The 27552-nt window shown below is 36.0% G+C and overlaps 1 protein-coding gene across 2 annotated transcripts in view; it reads left to right on the plus strand.

The window, feature by feature from the left end:
- LOC105424793 (adhesion G protein-coupled receptor E3) overlaps nucleotides 1-26566 on the plus strand; it is a 69227-nt gene extending 42661 nt beyond the window's left edge. For both annotated transcript variants that reach the window (XM_089073128.1, XM_011635223.2), the window contains 5 exons: nucleotides 16264-16523; nucleotides 19090-19191; nucleotides 19508-19694; nucleotides 21213-21299; nucleotides 22209-26566. In XM_089073128.1, coding sequence (XP_088929254.1) covers nucleotides 16264-16523; nucleotides 19090-19191; nucleotides 19508-19694; nucleotides 21213-21299; nucleotides 22209-22265 — 693 coding nt within the window. In that variant the 3' untranslated portion in view covers nucleotides 22266-26566. The remainder of the gene's footprint in view (nucleotides 1-16263; nucleotides 16524-19089; nucleotides 19192-19507; nucleotides 19695-21212; nucleotides 21300-22208) is intronic.
- The last annotated feature ends 986 nt before the right edge of the window (nucleotides 26567-27552 follow it).

Below are 27552 nucleotides of genomic sequence, written 5' to 3' on the forward strand. Positions count from 1 at the left end.
TTCCGATCAGAATTAAAAGGTACGAAAAGGAGAGATATATATTAATCCGTTAATGTCTCCCGAATTCATTTGACGGTCTCGTTAACGGTGTTTGTAGACATGTTAACACGTCATGAAGATTTTTAACTTTTAGTAATTATATATATATATATATATAATGTCAATCAGAGTTCATAAATATTTCATTTAAAATGTTTGTTTAAAAATATAGAGTATCTCTTTCCTAATAGTATACCGCTTGTATGCAAATAGAGGAGTGCGGATATGGACTCATTCACGATCTTTAATTATTAACTCATTACTGATTGAGAAAATCGTAAAATGGTAGAGGCTTTCCTTCTTCGACTCCTTTTACCTGCATACAAGCGTTATGCTATTAGAAATCAAATATTCTATATATTTTATATTATAAATTTGTTAAGAGATAATATTAAGGATTTACGTGTGCAGATTATATATTTAAATATATGGGTTGAAATTGTAAATTTACGAAAACAATTCCTACGTGAGAATATTCGTGTTACAAGAAGATTGATAGCAAATTCCAAGCACTCAGGCTTGTCAGTGATGTCTCCCATCGCGCATGATATTAAAGGCCATTTCTTGGACGGCTGAGTTTAATAATGCGGGCATTAAATCACTATAATTAGTGTGATTATGCGTATTGCAGAAGCGATGTCTCATCCAGACATATGATATATATTACAATCTGCATTATGTCGGAGCTTCTGAGGAATTAGAGAAAACGAGGATTAAATAAATTACCCGGTAAGCAGTACTAGATAATTTTAATATTCGATTTATCTGTAATTGGTACATTACAGCAAAGAACATGCGGATTATTCTTTGATTGATAATGAAAAATGACAAAGCGGATATTAATAAAAATATAAATTCTTTGTGAAACGCAGAAATGATAATTAAGTCGAGTACCGTATATCGATGTTAATGCGTAATTTATAATTAAAGTAGTTATATTATAAATTATAAATCGAACTTATGATTTATTATTATTAATGTACAAATTTTTTGATAAATTTTATTATATTTGCCTTATGCAAACTTTTATCGTTCATCATAACACAGTAATATGATAAAGTAATGAGAAAGAGTTTCGCGACGTTTTAACGAGAGTTGGAGAGAAAAGTGTGTAATTTACAGCGCAAGTAATATATAATAATTTGGTTAAAACTAGAGGTGTTGCAAGTTTTTTTTCACATTAGGACGCGCCAACTTTTCGTTACATTGTAATTACGAAAAATGTTAAATTAAAATTTTTCCTGAAATTTTAGCAAGCTGACCCGAAATTTCGTTAACACACGGAAATTCACTTTAGAAAAGGATATACTATTTATGGAATGGCGTAAATCACGATCAACCGCTACGACGTGTTAGCTTTCGTCGGTTCCGATTCGTCCTGCCACTCCTGTGTGGAGTAAAGTGATTTTCGCAGTGAGTCTTACGATTTATGGGAACAATCCTACGGAGATTTGTCCCGAGATAACCACGAGAAAGCCCGAGAGAGAAATCCAAATCGAGTGACTAGGAGCATCGTGATGCCGAAACCGACGCGTGTAAAAACTTTTGCGTCGTCTGTCCTCGACACGTGGAAATGGAAATGCAATTGCTATATAGCGATATTGAGGAAACTTGGAAAATTCCAATTGCGTCTCTCGGATCATCGATTCAAATTTGTTTGATAACTATGGCGATATACTTGCTACGAAGGTACAATTTTTCAAGGAGAAGAAAATAAGAAAATAATACGCATCGCGAGTGCAAAGATATTAAATGCTCGATTAAGGAAGAACCGTGGCGAGATGAAGTTTCAGGAAAGTTTTAGAAAGTTTTTTTTCTCTCTTTTTTATGAGAACGAGAGAAGAGAACGTCTTGCTCTGTTCTGAGACTGTGGAAAAAGACTAACGAGGATCTCCATCGGTTCCACTGAGTGGTTTTTAATTAAGCGCGAAAATGGTCGGGAGACAAAGCGACGGCGAACTTACGAACGGTAATGAAGCTCTTAGATCAACTCACTCTCCTCGGTGCTGAGCAAAATAAAATTACTGATCGGAATGAGAAATCAATCATGTTCTTCCCCTCTCTTCCCCTCTCTTCCCCTCTCTTCTTCAGGAAATACGAATTAAAGCCACGACCTGAACGTAACTTTTGCCCTAAGCTCCCACGCGCGGGCCCCGTCGATTCTAGATAATGGTGGCCGCGAAGATTGCACTCGATCTCGCTGCATAATTTATGGGGTAACCTAAGTTCTCTCTCGACGGCGAACACGTTCTCTATGACTGCAATTTTTCTAACCTCTTTAAATACCATCGTCCCATTTTTGAAGAACTGCATTCATAGTTCTCCAAAATTTTATGAATTCCTCGAGAAAAGAAAAAGTAAAATGGAGATGAAGTAATAGATCGCGCCGAAGTGAATTAAAAACTCTCATCGTTTTCGACTCGCGCTTTCGATTCAACATAATTAACTCCGTTATTTATACTTGTACTTGTATTTTTAATGGTTTCAATTAAAATTTAACGAAATTTAACGAAATTTGCCGCAAAGGCAAAGTTTAATCGAGGAATATCTTGATGGCATTATTCTCGACTAGCTATTATTGTTGCACGCTCGTCCGGAAACAAAGCGTTGCATTGTTGCATTGTTGCATTGTTGCATTGTGCGTCGATGCATTTTCTCACCGACGCGACGTGTCGGGGGCGCGAAACGCGTAGCCTTGTTATTCGCGCCAGTTATCGATTACACCAGGCTTTGTTACCGCGGATTTTTAACAATAAGGGCCTGTCGGCGCGCCCGCAATTTAACGATTGGCCGACTGACACCTTCGTTCGTGTGCGTCTCATGGCGCGCACGCGAGAAATCACGAGAGACTCGTGCGCTGTAAAACATGAGACGGTTATGCGGGCGATTTAAAAGGCGCGCCTGTATTTTTACTGCACGATAAAACATACGGAGCTCTTATCGAAAACATGTTATAGGTCGAAAACACATGAAAAAACATGAATGAATCCGACTTGATTTTGCGATGTAAAATGACTCGAATCTAAAGAGATCGCACGTCAAACTCTTTAAAAGCTCGATAAATAAGTTATAAATTTACCAATTTATAATAAATCTTTTAAAGATTGTAAATTTAAAAATTACATCGGAATAATCGACAACTTCAATGGAATGTTCATGCTTTTATAAGCATGTTTTCTCGCGTTCTGCCATAAGAATCGGTCTTCGTTCGTTTTCCCTTGTTTATTTTGCATTTCGTTCGTTCGATTTCGCACGTCGAAAATGTTTTTGCCGCGTGTTGCATTCTCGATTTCGAGGGTAAACAGACCGAGTTGCCGAAAGTGCTCCGACGAGCAGCGAGAAAATTTCAATCGCGAGCAAACGCTCGGAGCGATATTCGTGGGAAATTTGGGATAATTGTTCGCGGTTTCGCGGTCGCATGATTGGTACGGTATAAATAAAACTCATCTCTTCTATTCTCGGGATATTCCGAGATGAAAATTTCGAATTCTCGCCGTTTTTGCCGACAGCAGGCATCTAGAGTTCGCCCAATTCGCGTCTACACACGATCCACGCTTTTTTTCCTGTATTTCCATCGTTTTCGTGAAATTGCACGTCGCGACCGAAAATCCGCATTGCAGTATACATACGTCCTTTTAAACTGGCGAGCTTTACGAATTAACAGAGACGTCACCGATTTTTTGTTCGTTTATTACTAAACATGCGTTGTTATAAAAATTATGTTGATGAATGATGTTGATAAATTTTTTATTCTTTTATCTTGTCACAATTTGAAGATAATTGTAAAGAATCTGATTTCACCTATAAAATATATTGATTACTTGATAATTGTTTTCTTTAAATTGGATAGTTTTAAGTATCGAAGTAAACTCACGCAAGGTGCGTCTTTAAATACACATTTGAATTTTATTCGTTACTAAAGTTTACTTGGATTTCATATTACTTGAGTCACGAATCTTACATTTGTCACAAACAACGATTAATCATTTTATTCGGATAGCTTTTCTAGCTAATAATGTCATATATAAAATTATTGTAAGTAATATTGTAAGTAATATAAAACACATTCCAGGAAAAAGGGATTTGAAATTATATTAACAAATTGCATGTATATTTATTCTAATATTTTAGAAAATATCTGATACATGGAAATATTAAAATAATTAATGTTGTCGATGTTAAAAATTGTTTAGAAAAAGAGCAGCGAGACTTGAGTCTTCAAAAAAAAAAAAAAAAAAAAAAAAAAAAAGGATTAAAGGATTAAGGATTGATTAAATCTATTTCCGAAAGTGGATTCCAATTATTGATAGGTACCACCTTGTAGATACCTTTGTATCCACGAGTGCACAGTCTCACGTGTGCAAGCGTCTCTCGTGCATTACCTCGATGATGCGCGAAGGTTTCTTGCTTCGTTTCATCGTAACGACCGCTTTTACGGCGACTTACATTCTTGCGCGGTCACGTCTCGCCTGTAAGGCGGTTCACGACGTTCCGCTCTCCTTCATCGAAACTTTCCCATCTCCTTTCTTTATTATACCCTCTAGTGATCGCGCCACTGCACCGAGTGCACCGGCTAGTTAATACGTCGGTGGCGTTGCAGAAACGCTTCTCATCGTTTACCTCTCTACTACCATTTTTATAATTATGCATTTGAAATCTTTCGTAATTTTGTAACGGTGTCTCCATCGTGAAATTGTAAATTTCTATTTCTATTTTTGCGCTTATGTGCAATATACAGCATTACCGTAAAATTCAAGATAAATTCTAAATTTAATATTGTAGACGTAATTGTAAATAAAATAAATGGAAAAATTTTCATACATTTTATAAATATTTTGTATGATTCTGTTCTACTTTTCGACAATCTACATTTTTTTTTATTTTTTATTTTTTACTACGACAAAATGTTCACTTGCAAAAAGTGAAAATTACTGTCGCAGAGGATCGCGGCATGTATATTTACAAACAATTTCGCGTGTGTTAGAAAGTTCGTTTCCATTCCATCGAAATCTCATTTTATGATCGTCAACAATGTCACAAAAAATTCACTCGCGCGATATTGTCGCGAAAATGCTTGCGAGAGATGATGCAGCTTGTAAAAGGATAACTGTTAACGGGTTGAATGTCACGGAATTCTTGGCATAGAAAAGGAAATTAGTGTGTTCGACATTATACTTGAAATTTGAAAATAAATAAGGGTTAAAAGTAACGAGATGGTTAATATTTATAAATTTATAATTTTTAATTTTAGCTAGTTAGCAAAGTGGAAAATATAAAAATCGTGTGTCTTAGTCCTAGATGTATGTAAACTTTATTTTAATAAAATTTCAAGTTAAAACTTACAAGGAAAATCCGGAAAATTAAAACTTTGATGAAACTATGTATACGATAGATAGATTTGGAAATTTTCAATTGTCAAAAATAGTTAAAAATCAGTAAACTTCAATAAATATTAATTTCTCTTGATATTTTTTTATAAGAAAACGTTGATTTCAGATGTGATATTTATATTATTAATCAGAATCTAAATTAAGACACTCTATATAATATTATATTACCTCTCTGTTTATCGCTCCTTGTGTAATAAAGAAGCGATATTTTACTATTTCTTGAGAGGTGCCCTGCATCACAGGAGAGAGAGAGAGAGAGAGGGAGAGAGAGAGAGAGAGAGAGAGAGAGAGAGAGAGAGAGAGAGAGAGCCCTGTGACTCGCTTAAGTCGACGACCTTTATCGAGGACATTTACATTTTTTAACCACATCGTCGTCGATGATTCAGCTCGTGCGGAAGCACGTGCTCGACGGTAATTAATCGATAATTAATAGATGAGGGCTCATTTGCTCTTACACACTCGCCGCTTCGTTTAGGTTCTGGTCATGGCAGACGACGGCCCTTTAATTAGCAGATAACTTCATCGAGAGGATATTTTTACGTCCGCAAATCAATTTATTCCCGTACTAAGGTATATCGGTAACTATGCCATGCTATAAATCGCGTCGCTTAGATCTTCTGGCTATCTTATCCTCTTCTTGAGAGATTTAGTGGAGTAAATGCACCCTGGCTTAATTTTTAGTACAACTTCCGATTTAACGCTCAATTACATCCTTGATTTTTTCCGATCCAAATAAATTATAGATATAAGACGCAACAGCAGTACAAATATAAAATTTTATCTTTTTCTCTTAAGAAACTTTGTTTATTGCAAAAGGAAATTCGTTATTCATAAATGATGTATATATGCGATCTATAATTCGAAAATTACACTTTTCCGTCAAGTACTAACTCCTCGATACGGATTTCAGGAACAAGCCAAAGCTTTGTTTCTGAAATCACTTTGTTCTCGACGTGCGTTAGAAAGCGTTTTGGATACGGCGATCGAGCCAATAATGCGGATTAATTGATATATCGCGATCCACGAACCGGTCAATGCGCGAGTTGCTTTCAACAGCCGAGTTAATTGCTTCATTAGAAAGAACGTTTCCCTTTTCTCCCTCCCCCCCTCTCTCTCTCTCTCTCTCTCTCTCTCTCTCTCTCTCTCTCTCTCTAGGATGCAACGGTTTTCTTCTTCCGTGTTCATTTCTGCCATCCGTTCGATCAAACGCAACGACAGATGAAACGACTAATTCGTAGTCGATGATATATCATGTTTCGCAATATATGCCTACGACTCACATTTCTCTAGAGATCGTTCCTCTCATACGATCTGGATCGTATAACACGTCATCTATCCGATCGTTGCGATCTCAGCTTGACTTTGATAAAAAATTTTTAGCGCGATAAACTTATTTAATATGTTTACCAGTAGTTCGCAGAAGTTGCAAGTATGAATATTCAGAATTATGTTTTACATATATAATTATTTGATATTATATTATTTGATATATATTATTTGATATATATATTTTGTAGGAATTATTATTTTTCTTATTCAATAAAAAAAATACAGTTTTAACGTATGTGCTTACAAACAACAAAACTGTTTATATGATACAACAGGTTTGTTTGATAGAGATATGTCATAAAAACTACAATAGAATGTATCGAGGTGTATTATTTTTCTGTTGGAGAATGTTTTCCATCGTTATAAATACGAGTCGGTTCGTGGATTGCGGCACGCAAAAGGATCGCCGAGCATTACCATCTATCTCGGATAAGCTTACATTAAAAAGTTTCCTAAACCGCAAGTTATCATAGCGCGGAACATAAATTCGCGTCCAACGCATCGAGAAACTTTGTTCTCTCAAATATACGTGCTGTTTACGAGCAAAATGAAAATTCCGCGTTTAATTCCGCGTTGCGCAATTTTTGTTATCCGCACAAATTATGAATAATAATATCCTTGCGATTCGAGAGAAATTCCGAGAAATACGCATCCGATGAACGTGTATTGATTTCCAAACTAATGATCACGGAGAACTAAACTCTTCAACAGGAGAATATTATAATATTCCGGCTTGGATAAAGTCTACAATATAATTATTAATTAAACTTTTCATAATGCTCCAGCTGTGTAACTGCGAAAAGAAATTGCCGAGTTGGAAACCAAATTAAATCAAGATCCTGAATAACTTCGAAAGAAGGAAGTTACTCCGCACGATTATGACTTTAATATAATTCGTGGACATTGTCGCGAAGTTTGTATAGCGCAATCAATTCTGCTTGCGTCAAAAGAAAGGGGAGACGATACGACGAGATAGAAGCGTTTGTTATATAAAAGCATACGAGAATACAATTGAGCTTTCGAGAATAATTGATTTCAAGATAAGCCGCGACCGTTGTTCGATCGTGTATCGACAGCGCCATTTTTCTTTCTCTCTTTTTCCCTTTACGACGGGAACAGCGTCCGAGTGACACGCTTTATTGACTTTGTTATCCGCTAATGCGAGCGCATCGCGGCAGAATCGTGGGTGGTGCTTTTTTTTTTCGCAAAGTGGGTCACGCGTTCTCCGCGTGCGTTCATTATCTCCGCGAAATATTCATATTTTCCATGCTCTCGTTTATTCCCTTCTCGTATTTACTCTCTGGTCAATTTTTTTTTTTTTATTTACGGACATCCGCAAATATACTCGCTCGCGAATTATTTTTTGTTTTTTTATTTCGATATTCCCATTTTTGTTCCTTTCATATTTTTTCGATTATCGATATTTTTAACGATGTTAGCGATTTTTAGAATTTTAACAAATTATTTATCTGGAATTTATTTAACTTGGCGATTATACACAATTTTCCAATTCTTCATTGAAATTAAAGTGTTTTATATATAGATATACAAAAATTCATTAAAAGAAATGCTTCAAGTATGATTCTTAAGTATAATTTCACAAAAAATTCTTTATCCGTATAAAAATCTTTTATGAAACCTTTTTTTTCCGTTTAATACTTCAACAGTTGAAGAATTTCATAAAAATTCTCATAGAAAAATTCTCTTTCTGCGGGAGGATTCTTTAAGGAATTTCTCGTTACGCAAATAAAATATTTTCTCTCTAAGAGCATCTTTCCGAAAAAGGTTATGAAATTGCCTTTTTGTAGAGAGGAAAAAGTTTCTAGGAATTAATACAACTTGATTCTTTTTCAATTTCCGAAAAAGCGTCACCGCGGACCTTAGTTTTTGATCGTAAATTTCTTTAGATGTAACGAGTTCGTTCGTAAGTAGCAAAATTAGGAACTGGACGGAGTAATCAAGCGTGGCGGAGAGCGAGGGGCGGGCGACGCGCTCTCTCGTCCGAGGGCGTTTTTCCGACGTTTCTTATCACGTGTACTCGGCTCTGCGAGTAACTACCCTCAAGTAACTACCGTCAAGTTCTCGTTTCCCGGCGGAATAATGAATCAACGTGGACCCGCGCGATCCCAGGAATCGAAAAATTATTTATGATCACGCGAATGAACTTACTATAACCGATGACGGCAATGTCGATGTAGAAAAATCGTCAATCTCGGAGATCTCATTAATTTTTCACCGCTGTAAACGCTGTAAACGCGAGGTGATTTTTTTCGCGCATAAATCACTGTTATATGTCGAACTGTATGACTGTTTCCCTTCTTCCCTCTTTCTTTTTTTTTTATTGACAGGCTAACGGCACGACGTGTTATCTCTGAATTCTATAGACATTTGTAGACGTTGTGTAAATTAAAGTCTTGTATTATATCAATGAGATATTGGATAGAAAGAGAATATCTTCACGAAACAACGAAACAATTCTTCAGCGATTTAAAAGTTGAATATATTTACTTTTTCTTCCTCTTTAAACAAAATGGAAAATTTCTTCTTTTCTTTCATCGGAAAGTTAACGATGCATTTTTAATCAAACGTGTTATATTACACAAAGATTCCTTGGGATTTTTCCACAAAAAAGAAAAGTGACGTTATAATGGAAGATTAGGGCTGCTTTTATTTAAAGAAATTATTATTATATGAGAACTTGTTGGATCAATTTACATACGAAACCCTTCTTATTATCCGACATCCTTTATCCCAAGTGAAACCGTTAATTCTTATTAAACGCACACACACACACACACACCACACACACACACACACACACACACACACACACACACACACACACACACACAAATACTGTCGGATAGTGCTGTAGAGAAAAACCAATTTGTTTCGGGCAAGTACTGAAAGCGCTGTAATACGATAATTTGCAACCTCTGGGGATGAGCGAAGAATTCTTAAACAAAAAGAGTGTGTAGTGAAAAAAAGGGGATGTTGGATAATACAATTAATTAACTAAACTTAACTTCCGCCGAAGGTATTATACAAACTTATTAAACAAACAATATTTCTGTTTTTATCTTTAATAAAAGAGTTTTATAATCGACATTAGTATAAATCTGTATTGTACAATAATCTATAATAATAATTTCTAATGTCGGTTTGTACATATCTCAGATACAATTAAAATTAATAGATAATTATTAATATGAAGAGTTCTCTAAATTATTATGGACACGAAGTTCTCCAAAGAAACGCGTTTTGTCCGTCACTTTTCATATATGAAATGCGTGTATTGGAACTTTTTGCGTGAAGAACAGAGAGGAAAAAAAGTGGAGAGTGAAATGACATTTTGCGGTTTTTGTTACAAGATAAAGGAGATGCCCTCTGCAAAAAACGCTCCCGCGTATTCTCCTAATGGCTCTCAGATACACGTGTATAATAGATGAGAGCCTGTTTGGTAGTTGGATTCTCTTGGTGTTGTAACTCGAAAGCTCTCGTGTTTCTCTCGCTCGATGTTATCACGAGTCGTGAATCCTTGAGAAAGAAATAGTTCTAGAGATAGAAGTGAAGTGGAAATATTAAAATAAATATTTTTTATAAACATTTCTTTTTTAATAAGATGTGTCTGTAAATTACGACATTACAAATCTCTCTCTTCTCTCTCTTTTTAATATAAAGAAGAAACTCTGGTTTTTATTACCACAGTTATTATATATTTTAAGTTATTATTAAATGTTTGTATATATTTTATTATTTTTAACATTTATATGATAAAACTGATAAAAATTATCAGTTTAAAATTGAAAGCTGGGAGATGGGAATATTTTTTAAAAATTTAGAATTGTTTTGTGCATTTAAATGCACAACCATTCATAAAATCTTTTAAAGAATTTTTAGCTAAGCTTTTTAGCTTAAGCTTTTGACGTCACGTCACAATCGTTGTTATGGAAGCTTTACGGAGACTGACAGTGCTCTCTTCTTTTAAAATAGTCCAGCCGTTAAAACGCTAGATAAAATCGGAGTCGGATTTTTCTGTCCAAAAAACATCGCGTACTCGATTCTCGTAAGCATGAGGCTCAGTTCGCATGGCGGCTTACATTTCCGATATTAACTTCGCTATAATCCTCGTCAGAAGAGACGCGGCTTAAATCCGATCGCGTATATATCCGTCCGCATCCCGTCGAGATTGAGATCGTCGCGCGGAAAGGACACCTTTCCTTTATCCGTATTTCATCTGCGAACACGCAAAATTGAAGATCCAGTGATACTGGCAATTTATTATCCTTACGCTGTCGGGATTGATTAAAAAACTCTACCATCTTTTTTCAGCGACTATGATTGAGAGAAGATGAAATTGGGATTATTACGTACATTTTTCAAATCCAAATCCTAAAAAATCCTTCTTCTCGGTCCTTATGAATTTATCATTTTACAATTTTCATGCTTCTATATATACTTCCTTATCATACGATACTTACACTTTGTCTCATTCTTCTTACTTTTTATCACTTGAATAAAAAATGAAATAAGAAATGAAATAAATAATGCATTATCTGCTAAAGCTAAAAGAAACATTAATTAGTTTTTGTTTACTTGAATTAATAGCTATTACCTAATTGAAGATAAGTGGTGAAGATAAGTTGAAGATACGGTCATCTTTTATCTACATTCGCAAAATTTGGTTAGGAATCATTTTTAATATTTTGCATCACAAAAAGAATATGATTAGTTATATAGCATTTGTGTTCAATTTTAAATGGAAGAATTAGGGGATTTGAAAATGGACAGTAAGTGTCGTTTTACCTGCTTTTAATAAATGGGCAACTCGTATAATGAGTAAATAAAAACTTTGCCAATTACATTATTTTGTTTTGACGAAACGGCAAAATGATACTCACGGGAATGCGTCCGTTAAAATCTCATGGTAATTCCACATTAGATAAAATATTCCGAAACGATCACCGCACACGATCGGATTTGTACGAATCGTTTGATCAATTTGTCAGAAATGTTGTTTATATCAGATAAAAATATGAAAGTATTGATAATTGGTTTTTAATTTACATTTAAGCGATACATGAAATAATCGTAAATTATTTATCAGGGATATAAATAAATAAAAGGAATAAATGTTATTTTAAATAGTAAACAGCAAAATTTATATATGCATTTTAAAAGTAAGATTTATTTTTTCATGATTTAGCTTGCAAATTATAAAATAATAATTGTCATAAAAATAATAAAATGCAAAATATATAGTGACACAAGTTGAAATGTATAAATGCGAACGCGATGCATTTAAATTCGTGATATTCGTAGACAATTCTTCGAAGGCAGCACATCGCAAAGAAATCGATTTTTGTTGCACAACGAGATCAAATCTCTTTTTCCGACATCCTACGTGATACTTAGACACGAGGATAATCCAGGGCTTACTCACGTACCGAGAGGCGATCAAGTCGTGCTTTCGCACGTCTTTCGACTGTCCGTTTTACTGTCACATGCGACGTGGCTTCGAATAATTCAGGATTCTCTGAAAGATCTCTCGTCTACGGTTCGATATTTTCTTTTTAATCCTCAGTCCGTGAAATACTTTGTTCGATCAATTGGGGATTTCAATAGACTGGTCGAATCTATCTCGATTTTAACGGATACACGAACTCGTCGAAAACGATGGTGATTGGCGTGAAAAGAGGAAAAGATGATTTTGGTGGTGAAGGTACAAATAGAATTCTCATTGCAATATTGAAAATAGAAAAGAAGAGAAAATATAGTATTGTAGTTGGTGAGAGTAATTTTACAGCGACAACGAACATACGTTAGAGAATTTAATCTTAAGATCGCTTTATACAATTTAGAATTTGCAGTTATATACTATGTATATATGTATATATATATATATATATATATATATATATACACAAATGCAACAAACTTATATTAATATTGTGACTATAAATTGGCATCAATTTTAGATATCAAATCTTTTGTACAAAATCTTCCCTCATTTTTTCGTATAATGTAAAATTGTATTTGGTATTATGGTCTATAATTCAATATTATATTTATTGGGTGGCTGAGAAAAGGTTACAACAGAGAGAGGAAAAATTTTGTCTGGCGCTTGAAAATTTTTGTTTGAAAGATTTTATTTTTTATAAAAATATTTTACGAAAAAGGATTTTATTTTTTATAAAAATATTATCGTACCATATGCACTCCATGTGAAACTTTTTTCTGAGAATGTGATATTTTACGGTACATTTTTCATGGCGTATATAGCAAACTCCATGCTCGAGTTACGTACACACCATTGTTGCAGTTGCATCTCTGATTTAACCCGATATCACTGCCGCTCTGAAATTTAAGTCTCTTTTCATCGTTAACCTCATTAATGCAGTCTAGAAGTAGCGTTAGCTACCGTACTCGACATCCACAAAAAAGAAAACATTTTTCTTCGCAAGGATTTACGCGATTTAGGAAAACAATATATATTATTGGTTTAGAACTGAAAATAGATTTCTTTACTACGAGACTGCGATGACTACGCGATTGAAATCGTGCGCTCTGGTCGACATTTCGAAAATTATTTTCAACGACGTTTCCGACAGTCTTGCAGTTGCAACCACGTCAAATAAGGTCTAGTTCGTCGATGTTTCACGCACAGTAACAATAACGCAATTCTCGACGAATGTTGTTTCATTACATGCGAAAATTCATTTCGGTACAGTCGCATTGTTACAAGAACAATTCATCGTACCGCGACTTGATAATATTATTAAGTCGAATTAAATTGCGATAACAATAACTACGGTTACGTGCGTACTGCAACGCGTGTCTCGAAACTACTCTTGGAATTATATCCCTTGGAATAATCTTGGAGAACTGGCACAAGGGTTTATTGAATTCCGAAGCGAAAATTTGGTCGAATAAGAATGTTGCCCGACAACCGGGAGGAATAACTTGAAACTTTACATCGTGGTGGGTTTCGTGTGTGCCGCGAATTCGCGTTATAACGAAATTCCTGAAGAGAGTTCTCGTGTATCGAGACTCGAGAAAGCGAAGATAAACTGCGTTATATTACTTCGCCATGGTATTTCCGTTCGTGTCGGAGAAGTACTAATTTCATAACTCGATTTTACTCGCAGTTCGATCGCTCGCGGACGCACAGAGAGAAATCAAATTTTAACTATTTTGTTCCACGTAGAAAATAGTTTTTATTTTCTGAATATTGGAACAAATTTTTTGAATAAAATAACAATTGAATAATGATTACCGGGAAAAATTGTAAGAGGATTACTTCGATGTAAAAATTAAATGCTCCATCGAGAATTGATGCAATTTTGTAAACGTCATTTTGAATGTTATTTCGGCGCATCTGGGCGCATAAGAAAATGAAAATGCGATGGCGGAGGATTTAATGGTGCGCGAAAATTGCACGCAGAAAGGAATCGTTTGAAGAAGTATGTCCATGTAAAATTTCTGTCCTCTGACGTAAACCATTGGTTCGCTCGATGCAATTTCGCTTCGCAGATCGGCCCTTTGTATCCCGGCTGTGAGCTACGAATTCCAGAAAGGCATCCGGGCGCACCCTCCAATTTATTTCCGCTTCCGTTTCGATGCTCGAGCACGTCCCTCGCCGCGCGATTGTTGCGACCGTGCATCGACGAGAGAGAAGTATCGTATGCACCGGAGTATCGTTTATTACGAGAAAGCTGGCAACGGCTTCTCTTTTAGCATCACGTTGCACGCTGCAGCAAATCGCTCACGTAGTTGATTTGTCAAAGAAGCGAATACCGACTACATATACATATACGTATATATATATACGCGTGTACTAAAAAACTTTGAAGAGACTCGGCTTATTTAACTGAAAGAAAACATGTAAAATAATCTGTTGGTTCAAACTTGATTTGTTTGTTCCAAAAAGTTTATTTTAAATTGTCACAGATTTTAAATTTAGAAAAATTGGCATAAATTAAAGTTTCAATATTTATCTAAGATAAAACATTAAACTCACACGTCTAACGTGACTTTAAATTTTTTTATTTTATCTAATTTTTAACTTTTAAATAATAACTTGTTGTATTCTTTTTACTTTAAATATTTCTAAAAATAAATATCTATTCTTTGATTTGTGGTACGATAATTATCATTATCGAGCTTCTAAATCACCTGCGATAACACGTTAGCTATTATTCCGTATTACAATGATGTTAAACTAATTACATGATATCGACGGAAGTTTATTCTGAAATTTCATAGTGTGTGTGTGTGTGTGTGTGTGTGTGTGTGTGTGTGTGTGTGTGTGTGTGTGTGTGTGTGTGTGTGTGTGTGTGTGTGTGTGTGTGTGTGTGTGTGTGTGTGTGTGTGTGTGTGTGTGTGTGTGTGTGTGTGTGTGTGTGTGTGTGTGTGTGTGTGTGTGTGTGTGTGTGTGTGTGTGTGTGTGTGTGTGTGTGTGTGTGTGTGTGTGTGTGTGTGTATGCATGCGCATTATACAGTTTGCGGCAAATTATTTTGGCCGTGAAGGTACAACGGGAGAATTAAGGGCTTTCATACGTCATTACTACATAATAATATTAATGCCACGCTATTTACCCAATGCGGCCTGTTCTATAAATTAGCGAATCAACAGCGTGTTTGTTAACGTCAGCGCTGATCGATTATTTTGCGATATTGCGAGATAGATATATCGATCGGCATTGTGGGATTTTCAACGTGGACAATTCGCCGGCTATATATCCGTAGTATCCGCGAGCCGCACACGTTTAGGCTACTATCCCAAATTACTCATACTCGCCGTTCGTCACGGAGCAAATTGACGGTGACGTTTATCCACACTGAAAAATATCGCTGGACGATTCGATTCGTGTACATGCGAAATTCATGGCCTAGAACTCACAAATCGAGCGGAAAAACCGAATATCTTACGTATAGTTGCCGTTCGACATATATGGATTATTACGTTATTTTATTATTTATGTTTTCTTTATATTTTCCATTTATTGAGAATAATTTACTAATTTTCATATTGGAGAAATAGAAGATTAACTCAAATCAATGTTATTACATTTTTCTCACTTTTGCTTTTATTCGGGAGTAAAAGTCTTTATACATTATATAATAAAAATACAAGTAAAGATGTTAATTTTTCTACTATTTTCACAATTTTGAAATTTTATTCTTATATTATAATCCAATTATGTCTACGCGTTATAATATTTGTATTAAAATCTTTTCTCGATTTAAAATTTTATTTTTAGATTTATATTGTATGTGTAATATTATATTTCAAATACACAAGTGCAAATATAAGTTAATTGCACTGCTTTAATCCTGAATAAATTGCAGATTATTTTGAAATTGAAGTTACAATTTCAATCAAGTTTTAAATCATTACTATTGAAGATCTCTGTTACGTCATAGGAAGAGTTGCCATCATCTCTGAGACAATGGATTTTTGTCGACACAACATTAAATACATCATTCGCTCTTGAATTTTCAGGATTCGGAGCTCTGCATCTCGCTCGGTCTGAGCCTGCAGTATCTTCGGGTATCAGTGGTCTGCTGGTTGGTAGCGATGTGCCATCACCTCTACGCTACCGTGGCGTCGTTACCTCGTCGCGACGATCCTCCAACGTACATGAAGTACAGTCTGTTCGCCTGGGGCGCGCCGTTGATCAGTCTCGCCTTAGCGATTCTCCTACAGAGCCAAGAGAGCCACGATTTTTGGAATGTCGTTGATCTCACTCCCTTCAACTGTTGGTAAGAGCATAGTCGTCACTCGTAAAATGTTCACTGAAAATGCATTGGTTTTTCTAATTGAAATTTCTCGTCTCTTTGCCTTCATCCTCGTTCATTTTCCTCGTTCCTCTCAACACAGACTTCCTCTCAACATGGCTCATCTGCTGCAAAGAACGATATATGATAATCCGTTTTGATATTACTTTAATGCGAAATTTAGAAAAATAACGCTTTTATTGTATAAATGGCTACACGCACATTTGATATTTATCTATTTGATTTATAGAGTGATTTGTCAGTCGTCCCATCTGTTCCTCGGTCAAGAGAAAATCGTTTTCCCCCGTCGGGTAAAACTTACCGCACCGAGAAAATTATCAGGCATTTGCGTTTCTCTTCGCGAGAGCGTGAGTTAATGCAGCTCCTCTGTTCCTAATATGCACATTTCGTTGTGTTCACGTTCCGTTGCTGCGACCCACTTTATTCGCCGGGGCTGCCAAGCAAGGGGTAGGTAGAGACGACACGGCAGCGCGCGCGCGCGCGCGCGGTAACGATGGAGGTTCGGTTTTCTCAAGTCGCAAAAGAATCCTCCACCGGAAGAGCATTGGAGTTTCCTTTTTCCACGCTCGAACTCGTCGAGATATTGGACGGGGGAAGAGCGGAAACGTCGCGGTTTGTCGGAAATGCGGTACGTCCTCCGGAGGAATGTCGCGTATATACAGCGTACATCATTTATTTATTTCCAGATTCTTCCGCCCACTATACTCTCCCTTCCTCTCTCTCTCCCTCTCTCTCTCTCTCTCTCTCTCTCTCTCTCTCTCTCTCTCTCTCTCCTTTATCCTCGTCTCTTTTTGCACCTGTCTCTGTCCCACGGCGAAATTCCGTCGAACGACCAATTTTCGTTAAATCAGATTCACCCAACGACGGTGAACCGGAATACCGAACTCGAATGAGATCCTTGCTATTTTTCAAAGCGAGGTATTCGAAGAGCATATATATCGTGTATCATTGCGCGTAGGTAGATATCCTATATTTTCCTTTGCTCGTGCCAAAAAGGTTTCCAAAATATTATTTGCTTTACGATATTAATTTGTAATATTAGTTACGTTGAATATCATGGAATTTATTTACAAATTCTTTTTCATTTCAGCGCATTCTCATTGCACGTAAAAATTTACATTAATTGATTTTATTTAATAAATTTTAAAATTTTTTAAATCAAGAATTTTCTCGCTTAACATAGCAAAGTAATCATATGAAAGAATTAATTTTGAAAATATTAAATATTTTGGAAGAAAAAAAGCAATTAAGTATATTAAATCTCTTTATATTGCATTAAAATAATTTAATATTAATTAGTGATAATTGCAAATGTCATATTTTTTTTAAATTTTTATTACATTGCGAGCCTGTTATCGCGAAAGCAATTTTCTACTGCAAAATGCATTCGCGTGAGTGCATCCAACTTTTAAGATTTATGCACATATTTTTCCTCTTTTCTTATGTCATAATTCAAGATTGTTGACGTAGATATTAAGGATCTAATCTGACTTTTAATCTGTCGGCGATTTCAAGAAGAAGATGAGCTTGGCGTAATTGTGGCAAGAGCAATAGTAACACTTGTAATAATTTCAGTTCTCCTAATTGCTGTAGGCATTAAAAAGAGGCATTAAATCGTAGAAAATTAAACAGAATGGAATTAAAATTTTGCGAGATGGAATATCGCAGAAAATAACTAAATCTTTATGAAAATAACTAAATCTGTAAAATTTTGAATTTAAAAAATATTCAGAAATGACTATATTTGCATGTGCGTAAACGTAATTTCAATTTGGAAATTCTTAAAAAAGAATGAAAGATTTTCGTCTCAGTTTCGCTTCGTTTCTACTTCTGAATATCTAAGATACAATCGAGGAAAATAAACGGCAGGAAATATTTCTTTTGCACGTATAAAAATTGAACTGCCGACATGTGCAAAGTAGGCGAGTGCCGAAAATGGGTATTCGATATCGCCAGAGTACCTCGCGATAAAATCGCACGTTTTGTAGACACTCTTTGACCCAATCTGTTCTCGTCGAGGAAAACGATGAGAGTTTGGATATTCCTTGCGCGTACGTATATGATTTATAGATGAGACCTAATAAACGGAAGTTGATAAATATTTTCGCCACCTTTCTTCACGTTTTTCCTGTTTCATAAGAATTGCAATGCCGAATTGAATTTTTATACAATGAGTCATATTTTTAGCTACGCGATATTTTTTAATCATTTTATTTGACACACATGTTTTCGATTTATTTGTCAATATTTAAAAATTGATATGTAATACAATTAATATGAATAGCGTTTATCTCTCCAAATTGCAATATGTTTTGATAAGTAAATTTTAAATCAATTTCAGTTTAGCTTAATCTATTTATAATAATGCCATAAATATTTTATCTGTATAATTGTAAAAATAAAATTTTTTAATTGTTTTAAATTTAATAGATAAGTTCTAAATTATATATCTTTCTATTTATTTATTTATTTATTTATTTATTTATAAATGATATTTAATCTCTTTTTGTATGTATCTTATTGATTCTAGGTTTTTGGGATCCACAGCAACAGTTTATGCATATGGTATACCTGTTGTCCTGCTGCTTCTAATTTCCGGTTACTACCTCATTAAGGCTGCAATCGTGTCAAGGTATGCCTTACTTTTACGATATTAATCACTATTAATTTAATTATTAAATAGATAATAATCTAAAAGAATATAATATATTTCTGTTATACGTAGTATAATCTTAGTATACATTTATTAGTGCAAAACAAATAAATTCCAATCGTGAAAACTGAGATAAACAGTTTATTACTCTAAGAATGACTTATACATTTTTTTCATACTCGTAATTTTAAACTTTGCTTTCTCGAGCTATTGCCTCCCGAAAGTTTGGCGCGTCCTTCTTTCTCGGTCACGAATTACGTCACACATCGCGTAAATCGCGCTTGCACACGCGCAGGTACACGTGCAGTATGCAGCTGGAGATAAAGCAGCGCGAGAAGATGAAGAGGAGGCGAGCGTTGCAGCTGATGCTCTTTCTGAAGGTCAGTTTGATCGTGGGTTTGGTCGCCGGCTGCGGGGTGGCATCCAGGGTTTGGAAAATTCCCTTTCTATGGGCGATTTTCTGCACGGGTCATTCCCTTCAGGTATGTAGAGGAAAGATACGCGGAGCGCAAAAAGAGAGCGCGCACAGATCATTTCGCGGTTTTCAGGTACGTAGACGAGATACGAGATACGCGATGCAAAAAGAATTTCGTGGCGGAAGATTCGCTGAGGCGCCATTTTTTTCTCCTACGTTTTTTCATTCCTAACGATGCACCGCATACGACCGCAATATTTTTCATCGCCATTTCGATGGACCATTTATGGCACGTGTATACGAGCGCGCGTTGAAAGCTGACGTTGAAAGATGAGAAATCATTAACTCCTCGCGAGTGACATCGTATTTCGCCGCATCTGATTTCTTTAGCTTGAAAAAAAATTTGATTTTATGAACTATATATGGAATATTATATAGACGTTTTTTTGTATGGATATTATCATCGAGAGACCGAATCGTTGTTCAAACCATTATGCGGACCATTATTTGAGCCATTATTCGGACCATTATGCACGTGCGGACCATCACGCGCGCCATTATTCAGACCATTATTCCAGACCACACTCCCCTCTCATTGTTCGATCAGAATTTATTTCCAGCTAAATTTGAAATTTAATTTGATTTCTTGTAAATGCAAATATGCCAATTACTATACGGATCGGTATTCGTTGACGATGGCCCCGATATTACACCGACTTCATTTCCAACATTGAGAGATCTCGATCGAGTCTTGAACGACATTCGGCATCGCACTGCGCATAAAGAGGCGAAAGGGCAAACGCAGGAACGCGCGGAATCTCTTTCCCTCGTCCTTTCCCGGCAAGTTCCTGGAACTTTCCACCCCCTGACGCGTTCGATCTTGCGTCAAGCGTAAACGGCTTTTCAACGTACTTCTCTCCCTCTACACACACACACACACACACACACACACACACACACACACACACACACACACACACACACACATATATATATATATATATATAGAGCCTGCCTCCATATTTCTTCTCGCAAGCAAGAGTTTGCCGAGTCGAGTGTTCTTCAACAGCGGGAGCTTTTCGCGATCGACGAATCTCGAAGTGGTGGCGGAAGACGTCTCTCGGCCGACCTCTCTTCTTACTTTACCCGCTCGCGTCCAATTGCACCTCTTTGTCCTGTCGTTTCGTCTCGTTCATTCTTAACTTCCTATCTTTTATCGCGTCAATTGCGGTCGAGAATTTAGGATAGATGCAATTGTTCAAAAAGAAAGTTTCTCGAGTTTTAATATTTAAACATTTACTTAAACTTTTTTTTAGTGGAATTCTATTTTTAATATTATGTTAAAAATATCCTCGACTTATCCTCCCTATTAATGGCGTTCACAAATATAAAATGTTTGTGATTTCTCAGAGCATCTTCTATTGCGTAATATTTTTAAGAAGATAAATATTTTTAATTTCTCTAAATGTATAGAATTTTATATTTTTAAAGATAATTTAGGTTAGCGACGTTTCCTTTGAGATGTGTAATTTAATGATACATAGTTTTATCTAGTTTGTTATCTCATCATACGATTTTACTACAGGGATCGGCAGTAGCACTCTCTGTCGCGTGTAACTGCAGGGTCCTGAAAGTGTATGCAAGGAAATCACACAAGCAACCGGAACATCAGGTACGAATCTTCGTCGAGAAAAAGTCGTTCCTTTCAGCTTTAGTTCTTCCCTTCAATTACATCTTTTCTTTGACTCGCTGATAATTCCATTGTCTGCTGTCTTTTTTGTTTCTACATTTCTGCAAAGTACAGTTGTTTCTTGCTATCTTGTGAAAAATTTATTTGATGAGCAACTAATTCTTGTTAATTTTAATTATTAATTTAATCGCTTCTACTTATTTTTAAATAATTAACGATATTCGGAAATTTTAATTTTTTTAATTTCTCTTTTTATTCTTATTATCTTAAATATTCTTGAAAATATTGTAAATATTGTAAATATTTTCAAGAATATTTAAGATATAAAAAGATATATATATTGATAGAAAACATATTTGTTTGGAATAGTCGAGTAAGAATAAATTTCGTGGTTTTCTGCGAAGTTCGAGGAAATGAGATTTAACGACAAATAATAACAATTACAAATTCTTCGAATTGAAAATATGCGCGTCTGATCTTTCAACTTGTCTCTTTTCGCCGAGGGAGATCCTTGAGTGCAAATTATTTAATCTGGTTGATTACGAATGTGTCCTCGTTTTCCAGGTCAGACTGAATTAAACTGTCACGTTTCTTCTGCTCCTTATTTCGGTTTGCTCAATTCTATATCTCGGTTTGTCGAGACATTCAGATTTACTCATCGTTTCAACCACAAAATATCCCATGTCTCAGTTTTCTCTCTTCTTTATTTTTATAAAGAAATAAATAATCATCTTAATGAAAGACATCTTTTTATTAAAAAAAAAAAAAAAAAAAAAAAAAAAAAAAAAAAAAAAAAATATAGCATAGTTTAAACAAGCGTTTAGTTTCCTAGACACACAGGATAAGGGATAAGTCCTCAATACAGCGTGCTATCTAACGTTGACATTGCAGATTGCAAAATCGAGCAGCAGCATGCAGCTACTCGCACCTGCGCCTGATCCGGTTTAGGCGATCTTGCCGCTATCCTCGGAATGGAACGGACAGGAACGAAGAAGAGAACCGACGAGTGGCGACGGCTGCTGTCTCTGTGTCCGCGAGCCATAACTATTTTTACATCGAAAATGTGCTGATATTTCCTTTCTAACTTTGCCGTTTCTCTCTGCGACTGGAATTTTCCTCCGTGACGTGCGATTTCAGTTTCAACCTCGATAGCTTCGCCCTTTCAGCACGATATCTTTTCAGTATCTGAAATAGGTGGAAAGCTTCCAGAAAACTGTAATTTATAAAAATTGGAAGAAAGGTAGAAAAAAGACAAAAACTATACTTTCAGTCAACAATCTATAACGCGCATTGATCGTTCATAATCAATATTATATATTTCAAATTATTATTTTTAATAATTTATGACAATCATAATAGAATATAAGTTTTAAAACTTTAAAGTTTAATATAATTCTCGCTAACCATTACATATTACTTGATTCGCTATCATCTCGGAAGCGAGAATTCAAGTCCTCTTGCACACATAAGCTGTCCTAATCCACTCGTCGACTGTAATTATTATTAATTGCGTGCTACACGAAGCTTGCAAACAATTCTAATTTTGATGATTTATTATGTGAGATCCATTAGTTGATGCGTCCAAGACTCAATAAATTTTCGAACAATAAATTATAAGTATTATACTTAACGCAAGTTTTAAAAAAATAAAGTACAAAACAGAATATAGAATCAAACTTTTCGAATAAAGGCAAATTAAACTTCATCTTTCTAAAGTTTTCAAAACGATGTTAAAAAGTCGAAAGATTAACTATAGTTTAGCTAAAGCGGATTGCTTTCCGGACGCGAAGTTATTAATTATTTCTGTATATGTTTAGTTATTGATTGGAAAGGAAACTTGAATTTAAATGGATATGAATGATTGACTTTTGCGAATTGAAAATTTATCGATTTGTCTTGTGTGATGTGGATGCGTCTTGTGTTTAAATTAAAGAGACATTAATTACAATTAATAAATTTCGTTTCGAACTTACATGCATTTGGCAAGATCAGGCGGCTGATCTTCGAGACTCAAATCGCACGTATCTGATCGTAATCTCAATCGCATTTTGCAATTCGATTACGACATATGACGCTGCGCTGTTACAACGCGACGAACGAGAGACAATTCGATACAGTTTCGATGTGACGGATAATTTTGCGCTTTAGCAAGAAATACGAGCGGTGAGAAATACGCGACACGTAATATGTTGCAACCACCCCTAATGTGATATGCATATCGTGTTAAATACGCTATAACTGTATATATAATTCTGTATGTGACGAGTAACCACTTCGAGTCGCCACTTTAATTATTTCCAGTGTACAGTACCGCTCGGAAAGCTTCGACTTGTGATCCAGACATATAATTAATATGCAATCATATAATTCTATTATTGTTCTGTAACTTTTCTCAGGATCTGATTAGTATAAATATGTATTATATATATATATATATATATATATATATATATGTATATATATATATATATATATATATATATATCGATACACACATAGACAAAGTTTTCTTCTTGCGGATTAAGAATTGATAATGAAACAAATATGTGAATAGAGAGAGAATTAGAGAAAAGAAAATCGCTTGCATTACAAGGTTTTTGCCAGAGAGGATTTAGATTTTAATTTATTTTTATTATACAATCTTAACAAAAGCTTCCGACAAATTTATTGGCCATTTTTACGCTCGATACTAAATATTAAAAATTTTTATAAATACACTTACAATGCAAGCGAATATAAAATTATTTTTCTTTTTAAACGTGACCCAGATTTGCCGGATTGTCCCGTGAGGAATTAATTCAGTCTTCCGATTCTCTACAATAGAATTTTAATGCGCAACAGGAAAAGTTATATGGTTTCATATCAATTCTCTGGAACGTGGGGGTTTCGAATTTCGAAACTGGGGCGATATATACGAGCGATATATATGATGGACCGCCATCGTGATCGCCGTTAGCGTGGCTTTCTTACAATGATGAATACCATAGGCGTGAAGCGACGTCGTACACCGTAATTCAATTTGTAGAGGTCACTTAAGGGATAAAGTGCCGGAGGAAGTGAATAGAGAATCCTAGTAGAAGGCTGTCGGTCGCTTATGCGATTTACTTCGGACTCTCGTATCCCTTCGCGTTTAAGAGACTCCCTTTAACCGGGGATTTAGTGATCGATCCAAGGGTTGGCTTTCCTTCGCCACGCTACGTTGCTCGACGCTCCAATGAATGCGGTGGTGGACTAAAACCACCGTGCCATGGCGTGGCGTTGCTGATGTATCGATACCTATTGCTCCTTCGCAAGCGAGAAAAGCAGTCGAACGCCATCGTTTCTTCCCTCTGAATAGCATCTAATTAAGGAGGAGAGCGGTATGTAAATTGGATACGCTACGAGCATTGAAAGTTGATTAAAATATATGTGTGTGTGTGTGTGTTTAAGATGCAAAATAGATAAAAAAGAGTTTATATGTAGGTACGATTGAAAAAATAGATATTCTATTTTGGTTTTTAGTAAGGCTATGCCGTATGACAAATGAAATATCTGGCTATGAATAACGATTGAAAGCTTATTCTCTGTTCTGAGAATAAGAAAACACGTTTAGATGTCTGTTGAAAATAAGCAACTTTTTAAATATACATTAGTCATCGTCATTGTGATAAGAATGCTTAGCAACAGCGATAGTTAGTCTGTATTTTAAGTCATTGAATTAATCAAAATCTCAGACTAGAACTAGACAACTCCTTTTTCGAGTCCCAAATAACGTAATCGAAATGATGGCGTACGATTGTGGTTTAACAGCTGCGTATCGGAACACTACGCAGCCTATGTACGAGGAGGATCGAGAACGAGAAATGCAGTCGACGTGCTCTACCGGAGGTTTGATCTTTCCAACCCGTTGGTTTCGTTGGCGAGACTCGAACGAAAGACTCGAATGACTGAAACGCGAAGCGATACTCAATGTAGGACGACATATCAGTGTTGAATAATGTCCTTGAATTTTTTAAGCGTCGAGCGGACCGAATGCAGGATGCGTGAGATCGTTTGTCCGAAATTTCGTCCCTATGAGGTTTGCTTGATCGATACACGAATATATACTGCGAATTCTCCGTGCTGTGTGCAAACATCAACGAATGGAGGATGCTCGTCAAATCCGGGCTTCGAGAGTCGCGCGATTAATCGACGTCTATCTTGTGGCGGGGAGATTCCTGTCAGTTCAGTTAATGAATAATTAGGAGCAATCATGATGATAATTGCGACAGTGGGATAATTGCGGCTTTCCGTGTATGTCCCGTATAATTCAATTGATAATCGTGAATAATTGTGAACTTACTAAGAATAATTCATCACAATCACAATACATAAACTGTTATTAAACTAATAATGTTAATTATTGTGTTATTACAATATTATGCACCAACGTTTTTTTGCTCTTTAGTTTCCATTGTCGATTTCTTTTATTATCTTAATAAGAATTTAATTTATTCAGTCTTTCAGTTTTTTACAAGATATTTTATAGAATATATTGTCTAGTTTAGAACTGAAAGCTTTTCCATATTGTCTGTCTCTCTCTCTCTCTCTCTCTCTTTTTTTTTATTTTTTATTTTATTGAGTTAATTCGTCTTCTATGATATAGTGCCGTCACGAGCAGAGAAAAATTGACACGACATAAATAATATCTAGGATTCAAAGACAGATTTGTTTCCTATAAAGGGAGAAATCTTTCCCTCGAAAGACGTGCACGTCATATGGACATATGGACATATCGACATATCGAAACGTGTATCCTCCATCGTGGATGCCCCATCGATCGTTCAATCGTGGTGTTATATATTCACGCAAACGAACCCAATCCAGATTCCGCATACGCAAGCAAGTCCGTATCCTCGGTCAACGTCACGATATCAAGCGTATCCCGCGAGCGGTATCGACCAATCGACCGACAGGATTCGACATGCGAGCGCGGGGAGAGACGCTTGAATATCGATCTCCCTCATCCAGAGAGATCCGGTGTGTATGCATGACTGCGTGTGCGTGTGCGTGCGTGTGTGTGTGTGTGTGTTTTGCGCGTATATGGCAAATCATGTATATCCGTGCGATCGCATTCGCAGTGGTTTCGCGGCCGGCATTCCCCTGCGATGCAATTAACACCTGATAATGACCTGCAACTCTGCATTAGTACTTATGTAATCGCAGCACGCATACGTACGTGCATAGACGACGCATGTAATCACGGCGAAATAAATATTTTGAAACCTAAAGGAGGAGAGGCCCTTGCCATCTCTCCGGATCTGCATCGTTGAATTGGTTCATCATCGCCGCACGATATCCCGATTCCCTTGATTCCTCCATCGAAAGAATAATCCTCGCGAACGATCCTCCCGGTGTCGGTGTACCGATTTGTTTTACAGCATCGCGATAAGAGCGGGATCAAGTGTCTCTTCTTCGCGTGATCCCGTCTGATGATTATTTTTTTTTCCTATTACCTCAGAAGATTTAGGGAGTAGATTTTATTACACCAGTAAGGATCTGTACCCCTCGCGAGTCCGATATATTTGTTCGCTCCGGAGGGTGTCCCAGACGTTCTTGCTTTTCTTTATATATTTTTCCGCAGCGCACTGAATCTTCCGGCGACGAGAATACATGGAGACCGGGAAGATGGGAAAAAATATTGAGATAACGCTGCGCGATATATAATGCACGGTGTAGGAGGATTAATGCTTACACTCGGGCATTTTATCCGCGCTATCGATTTTCCGGAATACGTAGAATATGGTACGTACTCGTTTAGTGCCTTTCGAGCGAGCGGAAGAGAGAGACGCGTCCGTGTCATTTCCCTCCCCATTCTCCTCCCCAAACCTCCCCAGACCTGACATTTAATTATCGGGAATGATCGGCCGACGGTCCGCGACGCGACCAAGTGCATTCGTTTTCAACCCGCCCTTTGGCCGCGATGCACGCGCGACAAGTAGCAGTTTTTCAAACGCGTTTTATTCTATAAAAAATATGTTTCATCGGCAATAGATATCTTTTTCCTTTATGTCTTTCGACAAACAAATTTATATTCGAAATAATTTTTATTATATTACTATCGACATTATTTTATTACATCGTAATATTTGGAGGAAGTAGGATATTGTAGGAAGTAAAATAATACAAATATTTCGTATTCAAGAAGATCATACTGAAAAATTTTGGAAATAAATTTAGTCAATCTTTAGATTTTTGTTAGACAAAGACAATGACG

This window comes from Pogonomyrmex barbatus, unplaced genomic scaffold (assembly GCF_055798465.1).
Source record: "Pogonomyrmex barbatus isolate J1 unplaced genomic scaffold, ASM5579846v1 scaffold14, whole genome shotgun sequence".
Classification (NCBI taxonomy): domain Eukaryota; kingdom Metazoa; phylum Arthropoda; class Insecta; order Hymenoptera; family Formicidae; genus Pogonomyrmex; species Pogonomyrmex barbatus.